Raw genomic sequence first — 19,200 nt, 5'->3', positions numbered from 1 at the left:
TGTTCCTAGCTCTGCTGCTGGCCTCATCAGCGTTACTTCTCCGTGCATTCCCATACTGAAAACCAGATGTCAATGGCTGCTGCTGCTGAGATAACAGAGCAGCCAGACCGATCACAGTACAGTGAGCTTGCCCTCGCTCAGTATTTACCTGTGGGAACATCCTGCTAATTTACCTTGTCAAGCACACCCGTGGGCCTCATGAAACCTGCAGCCTTTCTTCTATAGAGAAAAATAAAGCCTACAACCACTTAACCAGCCTGCTTTGACACAGCACAAAGTCAAAGTGAACCCACACAACACCTAAGTGGAAACTTCCCATCACATCAGCTGGGATCAATGACTCGACGGCATCAGTAATTATGCTCAATCCTGCAAAACCTAGGCTGAGGAGAGGAGTCACGAGGAATTTCTCTCCTTGGACCTGATAACTATCTCACGGCACCAGCAATGACACACAACCATTGCAGAATCAATATGGGAACATCATTGTAAGAATTAACTGTATCTGACAATGCGTCCTTCTCTATTAGAATTATGATCTTGTCCAATTATGGATCTTTGCTGAACTAGTAATTATGAGTTTGGTACTGTGGCTTCCTACTAAGCTATTGCTTTCCTTCCACAAGGGATAGAGAAGTCAATGAAAGGATAATGGAAAATTCCTTTCAAGGATGCTGCAATGGCAAAATTTACCTAAACGGGAGGGAAAATACATTAGGGACTTTATGCAAGACACTTCCCTTGTTTACCCATTACTGAACACAAAGTTGTTTTATGCAGCATCACTCAAGCCCTAACACAGACCTAAAACCAGCTTTGCCTCCTGAGCTCCCCTCAAAGCCAGTCATCAAAGCTTCCCAGGTGAACAACTCCTTTTTCAAATAAAAATAAATGTATTCTTCCCATTTATCTGTTCCTTTATATTTGCATACAAGAAGCATAAACGAACAACCCAAAGCCAACGTTCATGTCAGTAGGAATATCTTTGTACTGGGTATACACAGTGCAAGCATGTTTCAAGGCACTGGCTGAGCACTTGACCTAATGGGGATGGTATAAGGGCACCAGGAAAGCAAAGCTTTGTTTGCTTTCCTTCAAACACAATTTTCTGTTCCTTGCTTGGGCACCACCTCCCCCTTGCCAACAAAACAAAAACCAAACCCCAACCTCAGCAACTTTTCCAAAGTACCCATGGAGTTGCCCACGGCCCAGGAGTTCAAAGTTAACTCATTGAAAAAACAACTGTTAGTTTGCCACACAACCAATTTCTTCCTTGTTTTCTAAAACAGGCATCAAAAAATCTTTTCACTCTTAATCCATCTATATTAATACTGCAACAAGTAACTTAAGTCTTGATTTCTCTCCCTGCTATTCATCAAAAGCTCCTTTTAAACTCCATGGGAATTTCTCATGCTTCTAAAACATGCTGGTGGAAAAAAATAAAACCAAAATTCCTTACATTTCAGCAGGAACGAATGCCATACACCATGCACACGTGTGTTTATTCCAGTGTGCAGTCATCAAGCTGATCATAGGTGTTGAGGTAATTTCACAATCAAATTAAACACATTGTGAACATTTATCTGAATGCCTAATCACTGAAACAAATGGAGCTGCATTTGCGGCGGTGGGCGCAAGCACCTACCTAGCTCGCTGCTCTCTGCCGACGCCTGGCTTAGTACAGAAAACAAACGGAGGCAGCAGACCCCCTGCGCAATTATTAAATTGCTTCCCAACAGAGTTATTTCCTGACAGCAATTTTGCAAATGCAGCAGCAGCAAGGCTTGCACTGTCCTCCTCCAAAAAGACTGGGAACTGGACAAAATGCTTTGGTATTGTGTCACCACAGGAAACACAGACACTCGTTTCAAACTACAGCCAGTAGTTCCGTATCTCAGCTTTTCTAACTCACAAAACTCTGGTCTACAAATCCCTTCCCCGGTCCTCATTTTGGATTCGTTCTTTTTAATTGCCTCTGCGTTGGGAGGGAGCACGGGAATTCCCTGTCGGGTAGGTGCTGCACAGGAAGTCCCAGGCAGAAGAGCAGTACCCAAAAAAACCTCTGCCCCTGAGCCACCCCAGCGCTGGCCTGGTAGTGGGATGTGGGAAAGGGACTCAGGAGCCACCGCTTGGGCTGCTGAAATATTTAACGTAACCAACGCCAGAAACAATCAGAGAAACTAAGCACCCCAACAACACCGCTGGGAAACGTTACCGATAGATCCTGATAGATCCTGCACCCTGCTGCATCGCGGAAACGGCGTATCTTGGGATATCCTCACCAATACAGACTGCTCTCACGGTCCTCACCCACAGTCGTGTGGCAACAGACGGCATCGCCCAAGGGTAGAGCCACGATGCTCAACTATTTTTCCTCTCTTACACCCATTCACGTCATGGGTGGCTATTTCGTTCTTACCTTTGCTTCGCCTCCTGCTCCGGTACTGCTCGGTGTAGAAGGTGAGCTGGGTTTCATCGTCTGCCTCCGAGCCCGAGTTCCCTTTGGCGCGTCCAAACCCGATCCCACCTGCAAGCAGCAGAGCAGAAAAGATCAGCGCTGTCAGCTGGGGCGTCCAGCAGTGCAAGCAGCGAGCACCTCCGCACGGCTGGTGCCTTTGGCCAGCTGCCACCGCTCCCCGCACCGGGGCTCTGCTTGGGGTCACCAGAAGCAGCTGGGCACCGCGGCCACTTGGGATTTTGCTGATACCCTCATCAGGACCCCATCGCAGCGTAAGCACTGGTGCTTCTTGCCCCCAGGAAGTTGTAATGTATTTTACAAAGAAAACCTCTGCTGTCCCCAAAGACACCCACGCGGTGAAGTACGGTGACTTCTCAGGTGCTTGTTTCAAAGAAAAAGCAGCAGACAGAAGAGAGAGGATGAATACAGCACTCAAGAGCATTAACGGTGCCTTTAGGGCCCCCACCACAGAGTGGGGGTCTGTTCCCCCTCCCTGCCGCATCAGCTCACCCCAACAGCCACAGGACAGCCAGCAGCACACACCCTTACGCTGCTTACCAGGCTCCAACACCATAAATATCTGGCACGAGCTCCACAACGCGCTGGGCTGGCTCTCAAGCATCGAGGTCCACCTGCTGAGGGACCTCGGGATGCTGAGGGACCCCCCTGCCTCCCTGGGCCAGTGCCCAGCTGCTAGGGAGGAACAGGCATCTGACAATCAGCACAAACTGACTGGCAGAACGCCTGCAATCCTAACAAAGTTTTGAGCAAAGAGGTCTCTGGGGGTTGACAGCGGGCCTTTAAACTGCCATTAAAATATTTTAGTGTTTTTTAAAAATCCTTTATTCTAGGCAGAAGCATAATTTCTTGGCAGGAGAACAGAAAATGGAAGTGCTGCCTTCTGCCCTGTGAAATTCTTCATCGCCAGGATGATAGGAGGGCAGGCAGAGCCCCGGGGGCAGCCCGAGCTCCCGCACAGGGGGATGTGCTCCCACCCCTCCGTGTTCTGACCCCACGCAGCACCCTCAGGGCAGCTGGAGAAGGAAGGGAAGGAGCCCCAGCAGCTCCCTTCCTCCTGCAAGCAGCCGGGAGGACTCAGCGCTTGCACATAGGTCTGGGGACTTCACAGCCTCAGCGTAAGCCAACCCTGTCCCTCTTCAGACCTCCTCATCACAGCAAAGATCCCCCTTCAGGATGCAGAGACTAAGGTTTTGAGGGGCAAGGCTGCGTGGTAAAAACAATACGGCATATTCTCATCAGGGAGAAAATCTGACCCAGGTCCACGGGCTGCAGCCCTGCCAAGCACCCCCTCTGCAGCCCCACTGGGACGCAGCGGTGCCCAGGGGCAGGGGACAGATGCTGACCACAGGTTTTTCCCCTGGATGAAAGGAGAGGGATGCAGACAAGCACAGGAGCAACTCTCGGATGCCTGGAGCCGGACAGTGCCCACTGTGAGAAGCACCGAGGTGAAGCAAGAAGCCCGGCGGCCAATGAAGGGCTCGGCGATGATCCCCGCCGCTGTAAACGCTGCCGGGTGTTTGCTGTTTTACTGCCAGGTGTGATGAAGGGCCCTACAGCGTAGCCATTAATTACCTGGTGTTACCTGGATATTTTCATTAGGGTTCTAAAAAGACAGCAAGCAGCAGGAATGTGCTAATGCAGCAGAGAGCGGCGATCAGGGCTGATGCCACTGGCTGCGGGTCTGGGACCCCCGTCACAGCTGTGCCCCCCGGCCACCAACCCCAGGACCTCGGTGTCCCCCCCACCCCACCGCACGAGCTGCTGGTGCCTGCTGCAAACGCCAGGGCCAGCAGGGAGCAGCAAATACTGCTGGGGCAGCAGGAACGGCTACAGCAGGGGTGCAGTTGCAAAACCAGCAACCCGAGCAAAACCCCTCAGGGGAAGACGAGGAAGGGAAGGGGATCAGGTTCTGCTTGGCCCGGCCCCGCTCTAACACCGGCAAGGGCTGCCAGCCCGCATCCCAGCCCCTGCAGCTGCCCTGCGTTTGTTTGCCGGCTGCGTCGCTGTGATGGATGGCTCTGACATGTTAAATTACTCAGGCTGGATGTTTTCGGAGAGCTGGTGACAGCAATATTGCATTTTCTTATTACCCAGAACCATGCAGGATGTCAAAGTACGAGAGGTGGGGACCTGCGCCAGCCCATAGCAGACACATCTCCTCCGACCCAACGTGCAGTGCCCGGTGAGGAATCACAGCACTGGGGCAGGGAAGCAGCTGCAGGGAAGTGCTTTTATCCATCCCAGCTGCTGGGGACACCGGAATTCATTTTGGCCGTGGTTTTCAGGGTTCTGGAGCACGCAGGATGGAGCAGTGCCGTTCGTGACCAGTTCCACCACGGGTCTGATTTCACACTCGGATGGTCCCAGGGTTTTGCAGAAGCCTCCCCTGGAATGGCTGCGGGTCGGGGCGCTGCTACCAGCACGTGGAGCTGGGCTGGGATGCTCGCGGCTGAGAGCACCAGCGCTCCTGCCATCTGCCTGCGGCTGCTGGGAGGAAAATGCCCAGTGAGGGAAAAGAGATCCTGATCGCCGCAACCGATCCCAACGCAGAGCAAGGTGCTCAGCGGGGAGAGTCCCTTCGACATGGGAACAACAACCCCGAGGTGCCTGGGACCAGCAATGCACCGGCAAGGCTGTGCTAGCACCCCACGGGCTGCCTGGGCTCCCCACGGCACAGCACTGCACAGGAGCTTTTTAGGAAATAAGACCTGACGCCGTGCTCAGTTCCCAAAAAACATACCAAAAAAAAAGAGTCCACAATATTTTGACACCCATTTTAGAGGTTTACACCTCCAAAGCACAGCAAACTGCTCTGAAAGGACTCACAAAGCCCCGCTGCTGTTTTCCCCCGAGGCTCGCACCCGGCGGCACACCCGCAGCACCCGCTGTGCCGTCCCTTCCCACCGACACCTGAGGATGAAACCGGACCAGAAGGACGGCACCGGGAAAGCACCCGAATGCCCACGTCCCCGTGGCTGGGACCGGCCCCGCGGCGACAGGCAGATGTCTCAATGAAGGTGCTCTCCTCGCTAATCCTGTTTGCAGATTTACAAGCTCGTTAATCCCCTCAAACAGATCCCGGCTCAGCCCCGCGCTGGGGCAGGGGGCGCGCTGCTGTTTCTGAGTCAGATGTTCATTCAGACGGGAGCGAGGCAAGGATCCAACGCAAACACATCCCGTGGACACATAATTGAAGAGCCTGTCGTTAATGAGTACACCTTACAGCCCAGCCGGGGTTGCAGAGCCCCTGTAATTTGGGCACCTGGGGTGTCCGAGTGCACGTGCACAGATCCCAGGGCTCCAGGCGTCCTGCAAAGCGGCCCCAGCGCTGCTCCCCCAGGCTGCTCGGGGGGGTGGCAGAGCCACCAGCACCCCCACAGCCCCTCCACGGGTGACAGGACATAAAGCAGCCAGGAGGGTGCAGATTTTTTGGAATTTTTCTTTTAAGAGGTTCAGCTGCCGAGCAAGAACTAAGGAAGCAAAACGCAGGAGCTGCAGGCTCTGTCCTCCCGAAAGCCTTTTTGCTGGCCAGATCCCCGTGTGTTTTTTAAATGCATGTTTCTGTCATTAAAAAAAAAAAAAAAAGAAACATAAAACAAAAGAAAAGCAAACGTGAAATTTTAAATCCCTTCCCCAAAGTCAGGAGGTGATGGAGCTTCCCACAGACACGACCGGGGATACAGAGCAGATCACAGCTGAGTTAAAATAAAGAAATAACAACTGGGAGCTCTTCGGGCAGCTCCTGTCAGAGGGTCTCACAACCACGGCTCTGCCTGCCGATGCAAAAGGGTTTCCCACATCCCTCCCCTCCAAAAAGGGGGCCAAGCCCTGACCCCGCAGCTTTCGCTGCCCACGACCTCCCTGCAGGATGGCAGCAGCTGCCCGTGCCACAAGCTGGAGCCATACAACTAGGTAGGTGGGAAGTTTCAGGTGAATTTATTTACCCCCCAAAAGCACACCACAAATCTGAAAAGCTGCCTACCCGAACGTGCCTGGAGAAAGGTAAATTAGAAGTGGAGAGGGGAAAAAAAGCAGACAAACATTTTCTTTTGAAACGTGGACAATCAGCGCAAAAATGACAAAGGAAGGAGCCTTTAAAAAAACGACGCACTCTGCTCAGTTTGTCATTGCAGCAGGCGTGTACACACACACACACACACACACACACACACACGGGCACAGCTTCCAGTTAATTACAGTTCTTCCTTCTCATCGATCTTCACTGTCCCTTCGTTGGACCACGCCACGCTCCTGCAGCAGGATGTGTCCAGCGCCACCTCAGGACGTGCCCAGCTCCCTCCCAGGCCTTCCAGCGCAGCAGCGCTCGCACAGCCCAAGGGGGCACCCTCGGGGTCCACCTTCAGCAAGGAGCAGCCGAGGGGAGCTGGATGCTTTGACCCGGATGAAGCAAATTCCCTGGTGGAACCCCAAAAACCTCTCCAGCAAAACAAACAGCTCCATGGGACGGGGGGCAAAGGAAAGGAATTGCAAACGCAGCGGGGATGGGACAGCCTGCCCAAGCCCAGCCCTGCCTGCGTAACTTTTGGTAAGTTATGGCACGGTTGAGACCTCTAAAATGCACTGAGACACAGCCCTGACCAGCACTAAATCAGGTCTCGGGCCCAACAGCCTGTTAATCACTTATTTATTTTAAAAGGGGAAAGCACCACGGAGCTTTCCCATGGGCCAAGGAAGGTGAGATGCGCTGCGCACAGAGCACAGGACGCCTTGGCCACCAGCCCCACCACGACGTTGCACGTCGGGGTACTTTTTACCAACACTATGATGATTTTTACGAATACAGCGATGATTTTCTTCTTTTACCAATACGAAATGTGCCAGTGGCCAGGGTGCTTTTAAGTGCCTACCCCAGGAGAGGGCACCAGACCCCACTTGGAGCCCTGGCCTCACCCAGCGCACCCCGGCTGGTTGCGCAGCCCGACCCTCGTCCTGCTGCTCCCCTGGGGACAGCCCGGCCCTTGGGGACACCAGGCTGGGGAAGGTGCGGGGACAGGCGTGAGGCAGCAGGGCTGGTCTCCCCGCCTTGGAAAAGTGGAGGTAGGTGAGGCCCAAGACAACGAGGCTGCTCCAATTAGCGCCGTAATTAATGGGCATCCTGATAATAGAGAGCTGGGCTGGAAGAGTAGTTTCATGTTTTTCCCCTCCGTCTGATTTTAGAAATCCCTCCTTTTCACCTCCGAGGGATGCTGGTGGTGTGCATCACGCACTACATCCACACGAGATCGGCAGAGCCACCAGCGCTCCTGGCAGAACACCTAACCCGAGGAGCTCAGCGCAGCTCCCAGGCCAAGGCCAACACCAACAGCTCTGTTCTGCTGCAGGACTAAAGGATGTGCGAAGAAACCCAACGCCCCCACGAGATCGACTTCCCAGCTTGGGGACCATCCCTGGACCCGAAAGACCAGGGTGACCGGCTCCTGAATGGGGCCCCACAAAGCACGGAGCCTGTCCCGACCCACCCCAGAGCTCGGTGAAGTCCCACTTCTGCACCTGCACCCCCGTTATCCCCGCTCCCCACATTATTTATAAACCCTAAGTACGCCCCACTCGATAAAAGTGTTTGGGGAGAAAGTTTGTATCAAAAAGGCATTACACAAAAAAAAAAAAAAAAAGATATATGGTACTGTAAATAGAGAGGGGTTTTGTGCTTCTTTTTTTTGGTTTTTGGTTTGTTTTTTTAAAGAGCAAATCTTGATAAAATACGGCCTTTCCCAGAGCTGTTAGAAACACTTAGTGTGGCACCAGATTTAACGACAGGCAATAGGCAGCAGTTTAAATGCACTTAGAGGGGGGAAGCGAAGCAAGGCAGAGCTTATCCAAGCTGTGTTTGTGTTGGGCTGGGGTGTCGGGTTGTTTGTTTTCCACTTCAGTTTTATTCCTCCCTTCTTTCCGTGAGGCACTCGGAGCCTTTTTGGAGCCTTTCTGCAAAGGAGGAAATCCTTTTGCTGAGAGCAGTTCCTGCAGAGAGAGCACTCCAACTGTAGGACTCTGATGAGGTTAAGCATTAATTAAATCGAACCGCGAGGAAATAATTACACACACGCATCCGTCAGGCCAACTTGTCACTACCCAGTAACAAAGTTGGATGCAAACTCCATCAGCAGAACTGTCATGTGGCTGTTAGGGGGAAATAAATGCATCCCAAACGGACAATTTCATTTAGAGAGAGGGAAAAAAAAATGGATTGCAAAGGATTAATGAGGCGAAGGGTTTGTGTTTGCAGTTGGATGTAAAATGCAAACATCCTAAGTTGTGATATCATCGTTTAACCTTCATCTTCATGTGCGGGAGCGCTCCAACCGCTCGCCCGCCGGAGGGACGATTAACGCCGGCCATAAAACCCACATTTCCAAACGGGAGGGGAGTGGAGGCGGCGTGGAAACATCGCTCCCGACCCCGCAGCAGCGCCCGGCCTCACTTCACGTGCAGACAGAAATGGAAGCAGTAGGGGAAGGGGATGGGGCCACTGGGAGCTCTTTGCTTGAGTTGCCGGCGCTGCCTTGGTTCTCAGGGCTCTTTTGGCGATTTCTGATGATTAAGCCTTTGAAATTTTGTCAGGGAGGACTCCCATAAATCTCCCCCTAACGTGTACGGGGCCTGTTACGCCCTAGAGCTCCCCACCATGTCCGAGGGTGCACACAACCACCAGCGTGAGCACTTCAGGGAGGAGCAGAGCCCCACGAAGCCACCAGCCCAGAAAGCTCGGGGTGCAGGCACCCTGCTCACCTCCCAGCCCTAGTCTCCCCCTCCTCCAGCCCCAGCCCTCCTCTCAGCCCAAGAACCCGCTGCTGAAAGGGGACCCCCGGCACACCACACGCCCAGAGCCCCCGAGGGGACAGACGCCTGTGAGAGAGCAAAGCACAGCAAGGGGCAGGGCAGGCAGATTTGGGGCCAGGCAGCTGGGCGTGCTCTGCCCCCAAGGGGTCCCCGCTCCCTGCTGGATGCACAGACAGCAGCAGCAAAGCCCCAAGGCAAAAAAAATCCCCTTTTACAGCATGGGTCTGGCCAAACATGCTCCTGGGGACCTTCCAGGGGCGTGCAGGAGACCTGCTCCTGCCCGGGAGATCTTCCCGAGGACACTCAGAAGATCTCAACCTGCCCTGGGGCACCCTTGGGCAGGTGCCGAGGGTTTGCTGGGAGGCAGCGAGCACCAGCAGGGAGCTGGGGGAGACGTCTCCCCAGGGACGGGGGGGCTCAGCACCTCGGCTGGGGGCTGGCTGCAGCAGTGCCCATCATGTGTCCTCCCAGCCCAGTGAGGATTAATCGACATGCCTCACTAACGACCAAAAAGCCTCTTGCCTACATGTGCTGTAAAGGGAAATAAAATAATAATAATAAATATTTTTTTAAAAAAATCAGGGTAATTTCAGCAGACAGTCACTGTGGACCCTAAAACATATCCTGTCCCCCATCCCCACCCCCCGCATATGCTAAAATTCAGATATACGGATTTGAATAACTACTAGAAAACAAACCAAATAATTTAAACCAGTTAAAGAGTCAGAACATTTTCTTCACACTAAGTGAATAATTTATGGGCAGAGCTGAAAAAAAAAAAAAGAAAAAAGCTCTCTCCAGGCCTGTATTGCAGGAAAATGTATCCAGAATAAAAGATCACATTTCAGACTCATAAATAAATGAGAAACAAAACCAAGAGTAAACAGAAAGCAAAGTATTTCCTCCCTAGCTCCCCGCAGCGTGCTGGCCAGACGCGGCCAGGCACCCTCCTGCCCAGCCGTGGGGCCAAATCCTGCCCCGGGGCTGTGCCAGCCCACCTTCTCCTTTCGCTCCAGCCTGGTTGCTAAAGCTACACCAAGCCCAGCACCCCAGCGCGCTTTGCAGTGCCCTAAAATGCTGCTCCCGCCCTCTGCGTGACCCCTAAAATCAGCGCAAAATAACCGAAATACTCCGAGCACTGGCAGAGCGCGGTGAGGAGAGGTCCCAGGGACGCAAGCTACATCCAAAATGAGCCTCACTCAGCCATTTCTCCAAACCAAAGCCTTGCCACGAAATGGCATTTCACTCCCACGCCACCTGGGCTAGGCAGGGCGGCTGGGCAGGGAGCAGCCTCACAGCCGACCCGGACGCATCCCTGGGGAGGACGCGGGGTGGCACCGCGCCCACCCACCTCCGCCAGGCCACTCGGAGGATGCTGCGGGGGGTTCCCCTCCTCACCCCCCCACCGAGGAGCGCCAGGGCTCCCTCTGGGCCGAGCCCCTTGCTCCCTCGTGCCTTTACCCCCGGGCCGAGCCACCTGGACGCGGCACATCCCCAGCAGCAGCCTACCTCGGGGCCGGCTCCGGCGTTTGCGTCTCCCCACGGAGGTGCTGCGCAGCGCGGGCTGGAGCTGGCCGATCTCGATGGGCGTGTTGGTGCGGAAGCTCTCCTTGAACTTCTGCATCAGGGACTCCACCGTCTCCTGCGTCACCTCGGGAGCTGCAACACCGGCAAAGGGACCGCAGTTAGAAGGTGCCCGAGCGCCCCCAGCCCCACCGGCACTGCCCTTTCCTCGGGGAGCCGGAGCCCCTCGGGTCAGCATGGGACACGGCCAGCCTGCCAGGTCACCCGGAGGAACCCGGAGGGCACCTCCCAACCCTTCCCAAAAACACAGAAACAAGCAAAGGATGAGTTTACAGAAATAACCTTTTTTTCGTGCCGCTTTACAGCTCTTTTGATCATTCCTTGCCCCTTCCTGCACTCGGAAGCCCCATCCCAAGGGCTTACAGCAGGCAGGAACCCCACCGGCAGCCACACGGACTCCGGGCTTAGCAGCTTTTGGGTTCTCCCTTTACACTGCTCAAGCCCAGAAAAGACTTTGCTTCGAGGCACCACGGCAGGCCACAGCTCGCTGATATTTATGCAGCTGCCCTCGCGGTTCTCACCCCCCAGCACCCAGAAATACCTTTAAAAAAAACAAAACCCCAAAAAAAGCAGAATTGCCCTACCAAACCTGCCACAGCAGGTAGAAACAATGAAAACGCTTGCAAACGGCAAAGACGAGATTCAGGATCAAAAGGTCTGCCCTTTGGAAGGCCACAGAGGTCGCCCGGGTTTAACAAACAGCTCCGCCTCTGTCAGCTCCCCGAACAAACCCGTCGGCAGGACGCCACCTCTGGCTCCGTCCCCATCGCAAGGGTCCTGGAGCCTCGGATCGGCTCAAGAAGCTCGCCCTGCCCGCAGCGCTCCCGTGGGGGGCCGGTGCAGACCACCCACGTCCTGCCCACCTGGGGATCAGCCCCGGCATTTCGGAGCTCCCCAGGTGACGCCCGGACCCGCCGCAGCCCCTGGGCCCGCGGCCCCGGCAGAGCTGTGCGGGACCAGGAGGGGCTCGGGGTGCGCGGCTGCCCCACGCTGTGGCCTCTGATCCCCTGAGCAGCACGTGGGGTGCCCGTGTTAGCGCGCAGTGAGGAGGTGGTCGGGCAGGACAGGGCATTTGTAATCCTAGACATGGATTTGGCTTTCATAAGGAGACAGAGAAGGCTCCAAAAGCGGCCATGCAGGGCCCCGAGCACAGCACCCAGCAGGCAGAGCATCCTCCTCCCCGCACTGCCAAGGAGGACGGGGGGAGGCAGGGAGCAGAGGAGGCCAAAACGCACCAGCTCCAGGTGAGGGCTTCCAACCTTGCAGCTCCTCCGGACAGCAGGGACCCTGCAGCCCCCAGGTCCCTACGTCTGTCCCGAGGGCTTGAGGCTTTGTGGCACCCAGGGGGCTTCTCTACACCCGCACGCCGCAGAGGCGCTGGAAACCTGCCAGGGCCATTGCAAGGGGATGGAGAGGAGCAGCCCGGCTGCCGCTCCTCGTCTGCGCAGGCACACCAGGAAGGCTCGGGAGAGCTTCTGCGTGAATCCATCAGCCTGGTGCTGCCACACAGGGCGAGGATCAGACTCGCTGCCTGGTGAGCACTGAAGGTGGGAACTGTTTCAGGAAAGCTCCAGAGAGAGTGGCCTCAGGGACCGGGCACACTGCACCTGCCGATTATTTGACATCAGGGTCCCCCAGGCACCACACCTCAGAGCCCCCCAAAGCCCCTTGAGAGGTGAGCTTCCAAACAGCAAGCACCACGAGACCCTGCGGTGTTGGATCCCCCCTCAGACATCACCCCGGGGGAACTGAGGAGCAGGGAAAGGTCCCAAAAGAGCGCCTTGTGCCATCCTCTGTGCTATTCCCGACGGCACGCATCCCAGCACAGGGATGGACGCTGCGGGAGCGGCGGCCGGCAGCAGGCACGTCCCAGCCCCCGGCGCGGTGCCTGCAGGATGCCCACGTCCGTGACCTCCTCCAGCAGCTGCGTGGCGGTGCCTCCCCCCCAGCAGATGGCAACTCATGCGGGCCTCGGGGCTGTGCAGCGCAGCACACGCGCAGGCGGAGCAGGGACCGCACGACCCGCGCGGCTGAGGATTATTTACTGAAAGGAGGCCAGGAGAGCGCCAAGGGAGGAGGAGGTGGAGATGTGTTTGCAGCTCACGAGGAACCACGGCGAGGTTGCAGCTCCTGCATGTTCCCTGCTTGGCTGAGAGGAGCAACGAGCCACGTGGTGACCGTACCCCACCTGGCCACTGTGCTCTGCACGTCCGTCCACAGCCATCCAGAGGCATCCGCTCGAGTGCTCATCTGCGGGGGGGAGCAGGGGAAGGGAGCAGGAGCTCCCTCCCCTGCCAGGAGCAGGGAAGAGGTATCGTCTTCACGAGGAGACGGCCACGGCAGCCACCAGCTATTTGCGATGCTATGGATATTTACTCTAACTCCAGGAATGAGAGAGAAAACCCCAAGGTCTGACCACTCAGCCCGTGTGCACTGGCACGTCCGTGGCTTTTCTACCCCTGAGCTCTGGGGCTCGGAGCAATGCAGAAAATATGAAAAACCCTGTGTCAACGTGATCTCAGCAAAAGGAATTTGATCTGGCCGGGGGGGGCAGAACCAGAAGAAAACCCTCACTGACAACAGAAAGGTAGCTTGGCTTAAAGCGGCACAGCAACGGGGGTCAAGGATTAAGGGAGGACCCTTCACACACTGCCAGCCACGACAAAAAGGAGGGAGAAGACAACAACATCCATCAACGCCAGGATGCACCACGCTGGTCGAGGCTGGCAGGACCCTACTGAGCCTGGGGGTGCCCACCACAGCAGACCCAGGCCCCCACAAACTGCAGCCTGGCTTTCCCCCCACTGACATGCACACACTGCCAAGGGTGGATGGAGACCTCACGGCCACACATGTGCTTGGCTTTTACACCTCCCGCGGGGGTTTATCACTAGAGAAGGACGAGAATGTTACTGCTGAGGGGTGGTGCAAAGCTCCTGCCGAAGCAACACTCCAGCTCTGCCCTGCACGAGCCGGGTGGGATGCTCGCACTAAACGCGGGGCTGCCCGCTCCCCTCCCCATCACCAGCTCCTCCTTGCAGCCCAACGGGACGCGGCTTCGGACGCACCAGGACCACCCTCTCACCGAGCAGAGCCCGCCAGCTTGCCTTCTCTCCTGCCCCCAGGTCCCAAGGGAAAGGAGATGGATTCATCGGGACGACGTAGCTCACACCTCGTCACCGCTTCGGGAGTTTTCAAAGCCCCGCAGGGGTGGTGAGATCCGCCCCAGGGCTTGGCGCAGCACCGCCACCATCTCCGTCTCATCGCGTCCCAACAATGCCCCTGGCAGCACAAAGCCGGCCCAGCACCCAGCTGAGGCAGAGGAAACGCGAGGTTCCTCAGCCTCCGCAAAATCAGCTTCCACCTCCACCAGCGAGCTAAGGACACAGCTGAAGGTCGCCGTACCTTTGTAAAGCACATCACACGTTGCACACCTCCCTCCTGTCCACCCCCATACGCTATTCTGAAAGCGATTTGTTCTCCTTACGGCTCCCCTATTCGTTTGCACATCTCCCACAAAACAATTCAGCTCAATAGCCTTTCCTTCTTTCTTTTTGCTGGCACAAATTGCAGTGGGAAAATACGTTCTTCGGCTTAAAAATTACAAAACCCAAAAAGCCATCAGCGGAACAGTGTGAGCGGTGTTTGGGTAAAAATACCTTGCAACCAAGACGGGAAGCAGCAGCGTTTGTTCCAGCCATCGTGGGACTCCCACTGGAGCAAGGAGAGCTGTGCCTTCCCCTGGTGCACGGGCTCTGGGGGTCGTTTTGGGGAGAGAGACTAAAACCAGCCCCTTACCTTCCACGGCCAGAGAGGGTTCTCCAGAACACGATCCCAGGCTGAGACCAACGTGACCACCCACAACACGTGCTCGAGGGATGTGCTGGTTCCTGGTGCCTCCGCCATCCCAGGATGTTCTCAAAGGTCCAGCACAAGGAACCACAAAACCCCTTTGAACGCACAGCCGTGTTCGCAGCCAGCAGAGGCTGGGCAGCAGGGATGGAGCCACCGGTGGTGGAAGACCCCAGAGACCTTGGAAACAAGCCCTCAGCCTTGCTTTTGGGATGTTTTAATGTCCGCACACGGCCTCAGTGGATGCTCGCTGGAGAACTGCCCTCAGCCTTAGCGCCTGCACCCACAGAGACCCTGGGTACGCTCAGTGCGTATAGCGGGGAAGGAGAAGGACAGGCAGCTTCTCCAAACCAGGCTCAGCGCCTTGGTGAGTGGCTGGAGAGCTGCACAGCCCCACAGCCCAGCCTGCAGCACGGTCAGACAGAGCGGCGAGGCTCAAGGATCCAAAAGGGAACAGCTTTCCTCAGTGTCCCAGTCTTTGGTGCTTGGCTTAAAAGTTTAGGTCCCCGGAGCCATGAGCATCCCTTTTCATTCTCACACAAAACCTGCAGCCTCGCAGCTGCGGGGAGAAGGCTGGGGAGGCAATGCCTGCGTGTACCAGAGCCTCCCACGCTAGATATTGAGTAAAAAGTATTTAAAAATATATGGGTTTCTAAGCACCTGATTTTCACACTGCTCTCTTCGATTTCTGAGTGTCAAAGGGTCACGTGCTGATTCCTCGCCATTACCAGTGGTTAAAATGCTCCCAGTTTTGGAGGGAAGGCAGCACCGAGAAGCCTGCCGGGCAGCTCGAGCACTGCTCAGCTGAACACGCCGCTGCGCTGGGATCGAAATGCTTCACAAGAACACGTCAAACTAAATTACTGGAAAAGTTTGGATGCAATTAGAAGTCAAGGCTGGTGGGGTTTTTAGCTCCTCATTTACTTTGACTTTTGCATTCCTTTATGCTGGCCCCGTGGATGTTGTTGTCTTCTCCCTCCTTTTTGTCCTGGCTGGCAGTGTGTGAAGGGTCCTCCCTTAATCCTTGACCCCCGCATCTCAGAGGCCAGCTCCTCTCTGAGACCAGCTCCTTCCCTCTTACCGACTGCTTCCAGCATTTTTTGATTAATTCACCTTCTCTAGGCACAGAGGAGAGGAGGGTGCCCTCCTGTGAACGAATGGTGCTGGCTCCGCCAGCCTCACGTACCACGACAGCCGTAACGCACATCAGGTACACTCACCAGTTTAATACTGGTATAATTGTTCCCTCTAAATCAACCCCGACTTTCCATAAGCTTATTTCGATGTTACTGGAGGAGCATTCTGGAGATTTCTACTTTACAAAATATTTTACGAAATTGACTTTCCCATCCTATTTGGGATGAGCACGAATTTCACAATGCTGGAATTTTTCCACGTGGTGGAAACCCTGCTTCCTCACCAGCTCTAAATAATGGGTGTTTGTTGTTTTCCGAAGCATGAAATAAGCAACGGTGTTTGTTCTAAAACTGGGATGTGGACTGATTTTCAACAGTGCCACCCTAAAGGTACTAAGCTCCAGAAAACAGAGAGCTTTACTAGCATAAAATTAGATAATTGTGACAAAGCCTACGTGATAAAGGTAGGAGAGATCTGTACAACCACTTTACACTTACCGGGAAGAAAGCACAGCTGGATAGCAATGCCCTGCAACTGAGTACACCAAAGACATAAGAAACATTAAAAACTACCAGTCCTGCTCTTTTGCCAGCCACCACACACCTCTGCCACCTCCTGCCTTGAGCAAGAGCCTCTGTCCCCATCGGTCCCCTGCTTTCCACCACTCCATGCCACGTGCAGCCACACCAAGTTCAAGCAATACGAGGAGAGTGCTGGCTGCGCTACACGGCCAGCTCAGCATCTGTATAAATAAAACATATTTGATACATATAATATCCAAAAATGTTATATAATATATATATACAATATTTATATAAACACGTATTTATTTTTATATATATGTTTGCACATATTTATCAATTTTATGTATATATACAAATTATATATATACCTCTGTGTGTGTGTCTAAATCAAAACAAAGCACAAATAACCACGTATACAGCAGGGCACCGAGCACCTCCTGCACAGCGTACATCTCCAGGCCACCCCTGCGACGGCAGAGCGAGGCTCTCAACCTCTTTGGGAAGCTCTTTCACTCACAGGGGTTTTCAGATTGAGCAGCACAGGGCTATGGGAACCCCGAGAGCATTTTGGAAACAGGCTCGTATTCCATCTCAGCTTCTTCCTTCTTTTCCCTCCCTTCCCTTTTTGTTGGGCTTTAAAATAGCAGATGTACACATTTCTTTACGTAGGCATTAATATACATTAATAGACTATTTTATATGTTAATAAACCTCTCGCTACAAAAATAGATTTTTATACGTAAAAACCTGATTGGAATTGCAAATTGGAAGGGGGGATGGGGCAGCAGCAGGAGTTAAAAGTTTCATTCGCAATGTCTTCTTTGAGGGAAACCGAACAAATGCACTTTCCTCCTTCACATGTTCATCAGATGACGGCTTCCCTATCCCACTCCCCACCACCCTCGGCTCTGGGCTCGGAGCCAGCACTGTCCTTATCTGGCACGCGGCAGGAAGAAGCCCTGATACCATCGCAGGTTTTCAGTAGTTCGACAAATCTGAAGAAGTCTCCGCTGGTTTTTAACACGGCTCGGGGAAGGGGGACATCGGGAGAGGCGTGCGGCACAGCAGCCCTGGGCGGTCTGTGAGATGTTTAAGCCTACGCTGGGTGTTAGTGGAGGGATGTGGGAGCCTCCAGGGGCTGTCCCCATCCCTGCGGCTCACGGAGCCACAGTGGCTGCGATCCCACCGAGGTCCCCAGGGGGGACAGGTCCGGAGGGTGCCACGCACCCCACAGCCCTCTGAGGGCACACGAAGGGGGTCTGGCTTGGATTCAGCGGTTACCCTATAGAGAGCTGTGACCCCTATGCACGTCTGCAGGTTTCTCTCGGAGCTCTTCCTTCTTCGGAAGGGCAAAAACTGGAGGAGCTGGGAGGCGGCTGTGAGGCACAGGAGAGAGGAGAGGTGGCCAGGGGCTGCCTCTGCCCTGGCTGCAGCCCCCCTGTCCCCAGCTCCCCCCTGCCCCCAGCTCCAACTCTGCGAGGGGCTGGATTCCCACCACCACACAGAACAGCCCCGGCCGCCCCTTCTGCAGGGGCCAGCCCGGAGATGCTCCTCCGGGCACCCCGCAGCGCTCAAAGCCGGCCAGGGTCACTCAGAGGTGCTGCAGAATCCGGGCCACGGAGGATGACTTTAAAAACGCCTTGATGGTAAGAAAAAATTCAAAACTTTGCTTCCTGAGTAGCAAAGAAAGTCAAGCCTCCGGTGTAAACCCATCTGAGACAGAGCTGGTTGTGCCGCTAGCATCACTATTTCCTTTAAAAGTCCTACAAGCAACATAGTCTAAAGCTCAGGCAGGCAAACGTGGCCACTGACAAGTCCCTCACCGTGCCCAAAGCCCCGTGACACCCCGCTGGTGCTGCCCAAGCGTGCAGAGCACGGGGGGCTCTGCACCCCTGGAGCTCTGCAGGGAGGGAAGATGTCCTTTGGGGGTCACGCCAAGAGGCACCGCACGCAACCACCTGCACACCGTCGGCTGTCCTTGGGCACAAGCTCAGCTAAAGCACCCGCGCTAAATAAGTTCCGGGAGAGCCCTCGCGTTTAATCGCCTTCCTTCTTGCTTTTAGCCCACCGCAAAGAGCCAGAGCCTGATTTTTTTCATGCTGATGCAGAGACATTTGGCTGGCATGGTCTGCTTTGGATCAGAGCAGCTCGGCTCAACCCAGGCAGCCGGAGCACAGAGAGATCACAAAGCAAAGCCTGGAAAGGAAAGAGGGTTAATCCGGATCAATAAAACCCAGCTCTTCGCTTCTCCCCTTTTTTTGCTCCCATGCAAAGCTTTGCCATTTCTCCCACCAACACAGAGATGGAGCAGACACCTGCAGGAGCAAACACCTGCAGGAGCAAACCCCTGCAGCCTCTGTCCTTGCTCCGGGCGGCTGAGCAGCCCCTCGGGGTGGCGAGCACCCAGCCCGCGGCAGCGCCCGCCCCGCGCCCCGACCCGTCCTCATCCTCTCTCCAGTCACGGCGCTCAATCACTTCCCAGCTAATTGCCTCCACTCATGTGTGCAAACTAACCGTTTACTGGAAAATGCCACGGAATGTTAATTTCATTTGGAATTGGGTAATTGCAAAGCACTTCCATTTTTTTTATGATATGAAATGAATAAGCATTGTATTAATAGCGCTGTTCCCAGCGCCGACCACAGCCGCGGCCCCACCGACAGCAGCTGGGAGTTATTTGTCACCCCTCACCTTCCCCGCGGTGCTTCCTTCCACCTTTCCCTTCCCCTCGCCACGCTCCTGGCTTCCCATTTTGGTAATTAAGATAATGTGGTATAATTACAAACACATTGCTAAAGATCAAACGCCCGTGAGCCGCAGCCCGAC

The 19,200-nt window shown here is 54.8% G+C and overlaps 1 protein-coding gene across 1 annotated transcript in view; it reads right to left on the bottom strand.

The window, feature by feature from the left end:
• Positions 1–19,200, bottom strand: part of ASTN2 (astrotactin 2) — a 338,016-nt gene that overhangs the window by 225,737 nt on the left and 93,079 nt on the right. Inside the window, 2 exon segments of the mRNA XM_050714656.1 lie at positions 2,420–2,527; positions 10,787–10,936. Coding sequence (XP_050570613.1) covers positions 2,420–2,527; positions 10,787–10,936 — 258 coding nt within the window.

This window comes from Cygnus atratus, chromosome 19 (assembly GCF_013377495.2).
Source record: "Cygnus atratus isolate AKBS03 ecotype Queensland, Australia chromosome 19, CAtr_DNAZoo_HiC_assembly, whole genome shotgun sequence".
NCBI lineage: Eukaryota > Metazoa > Chordata > Aves > Anseriformes > Anatidae > Cygnus > Cygnus atratus.
The sequence above is the reverse complement of the archived record's forward strand: the minus strand, read 5'-3'. Positions and strand labels throughout refer to the sequence as shown.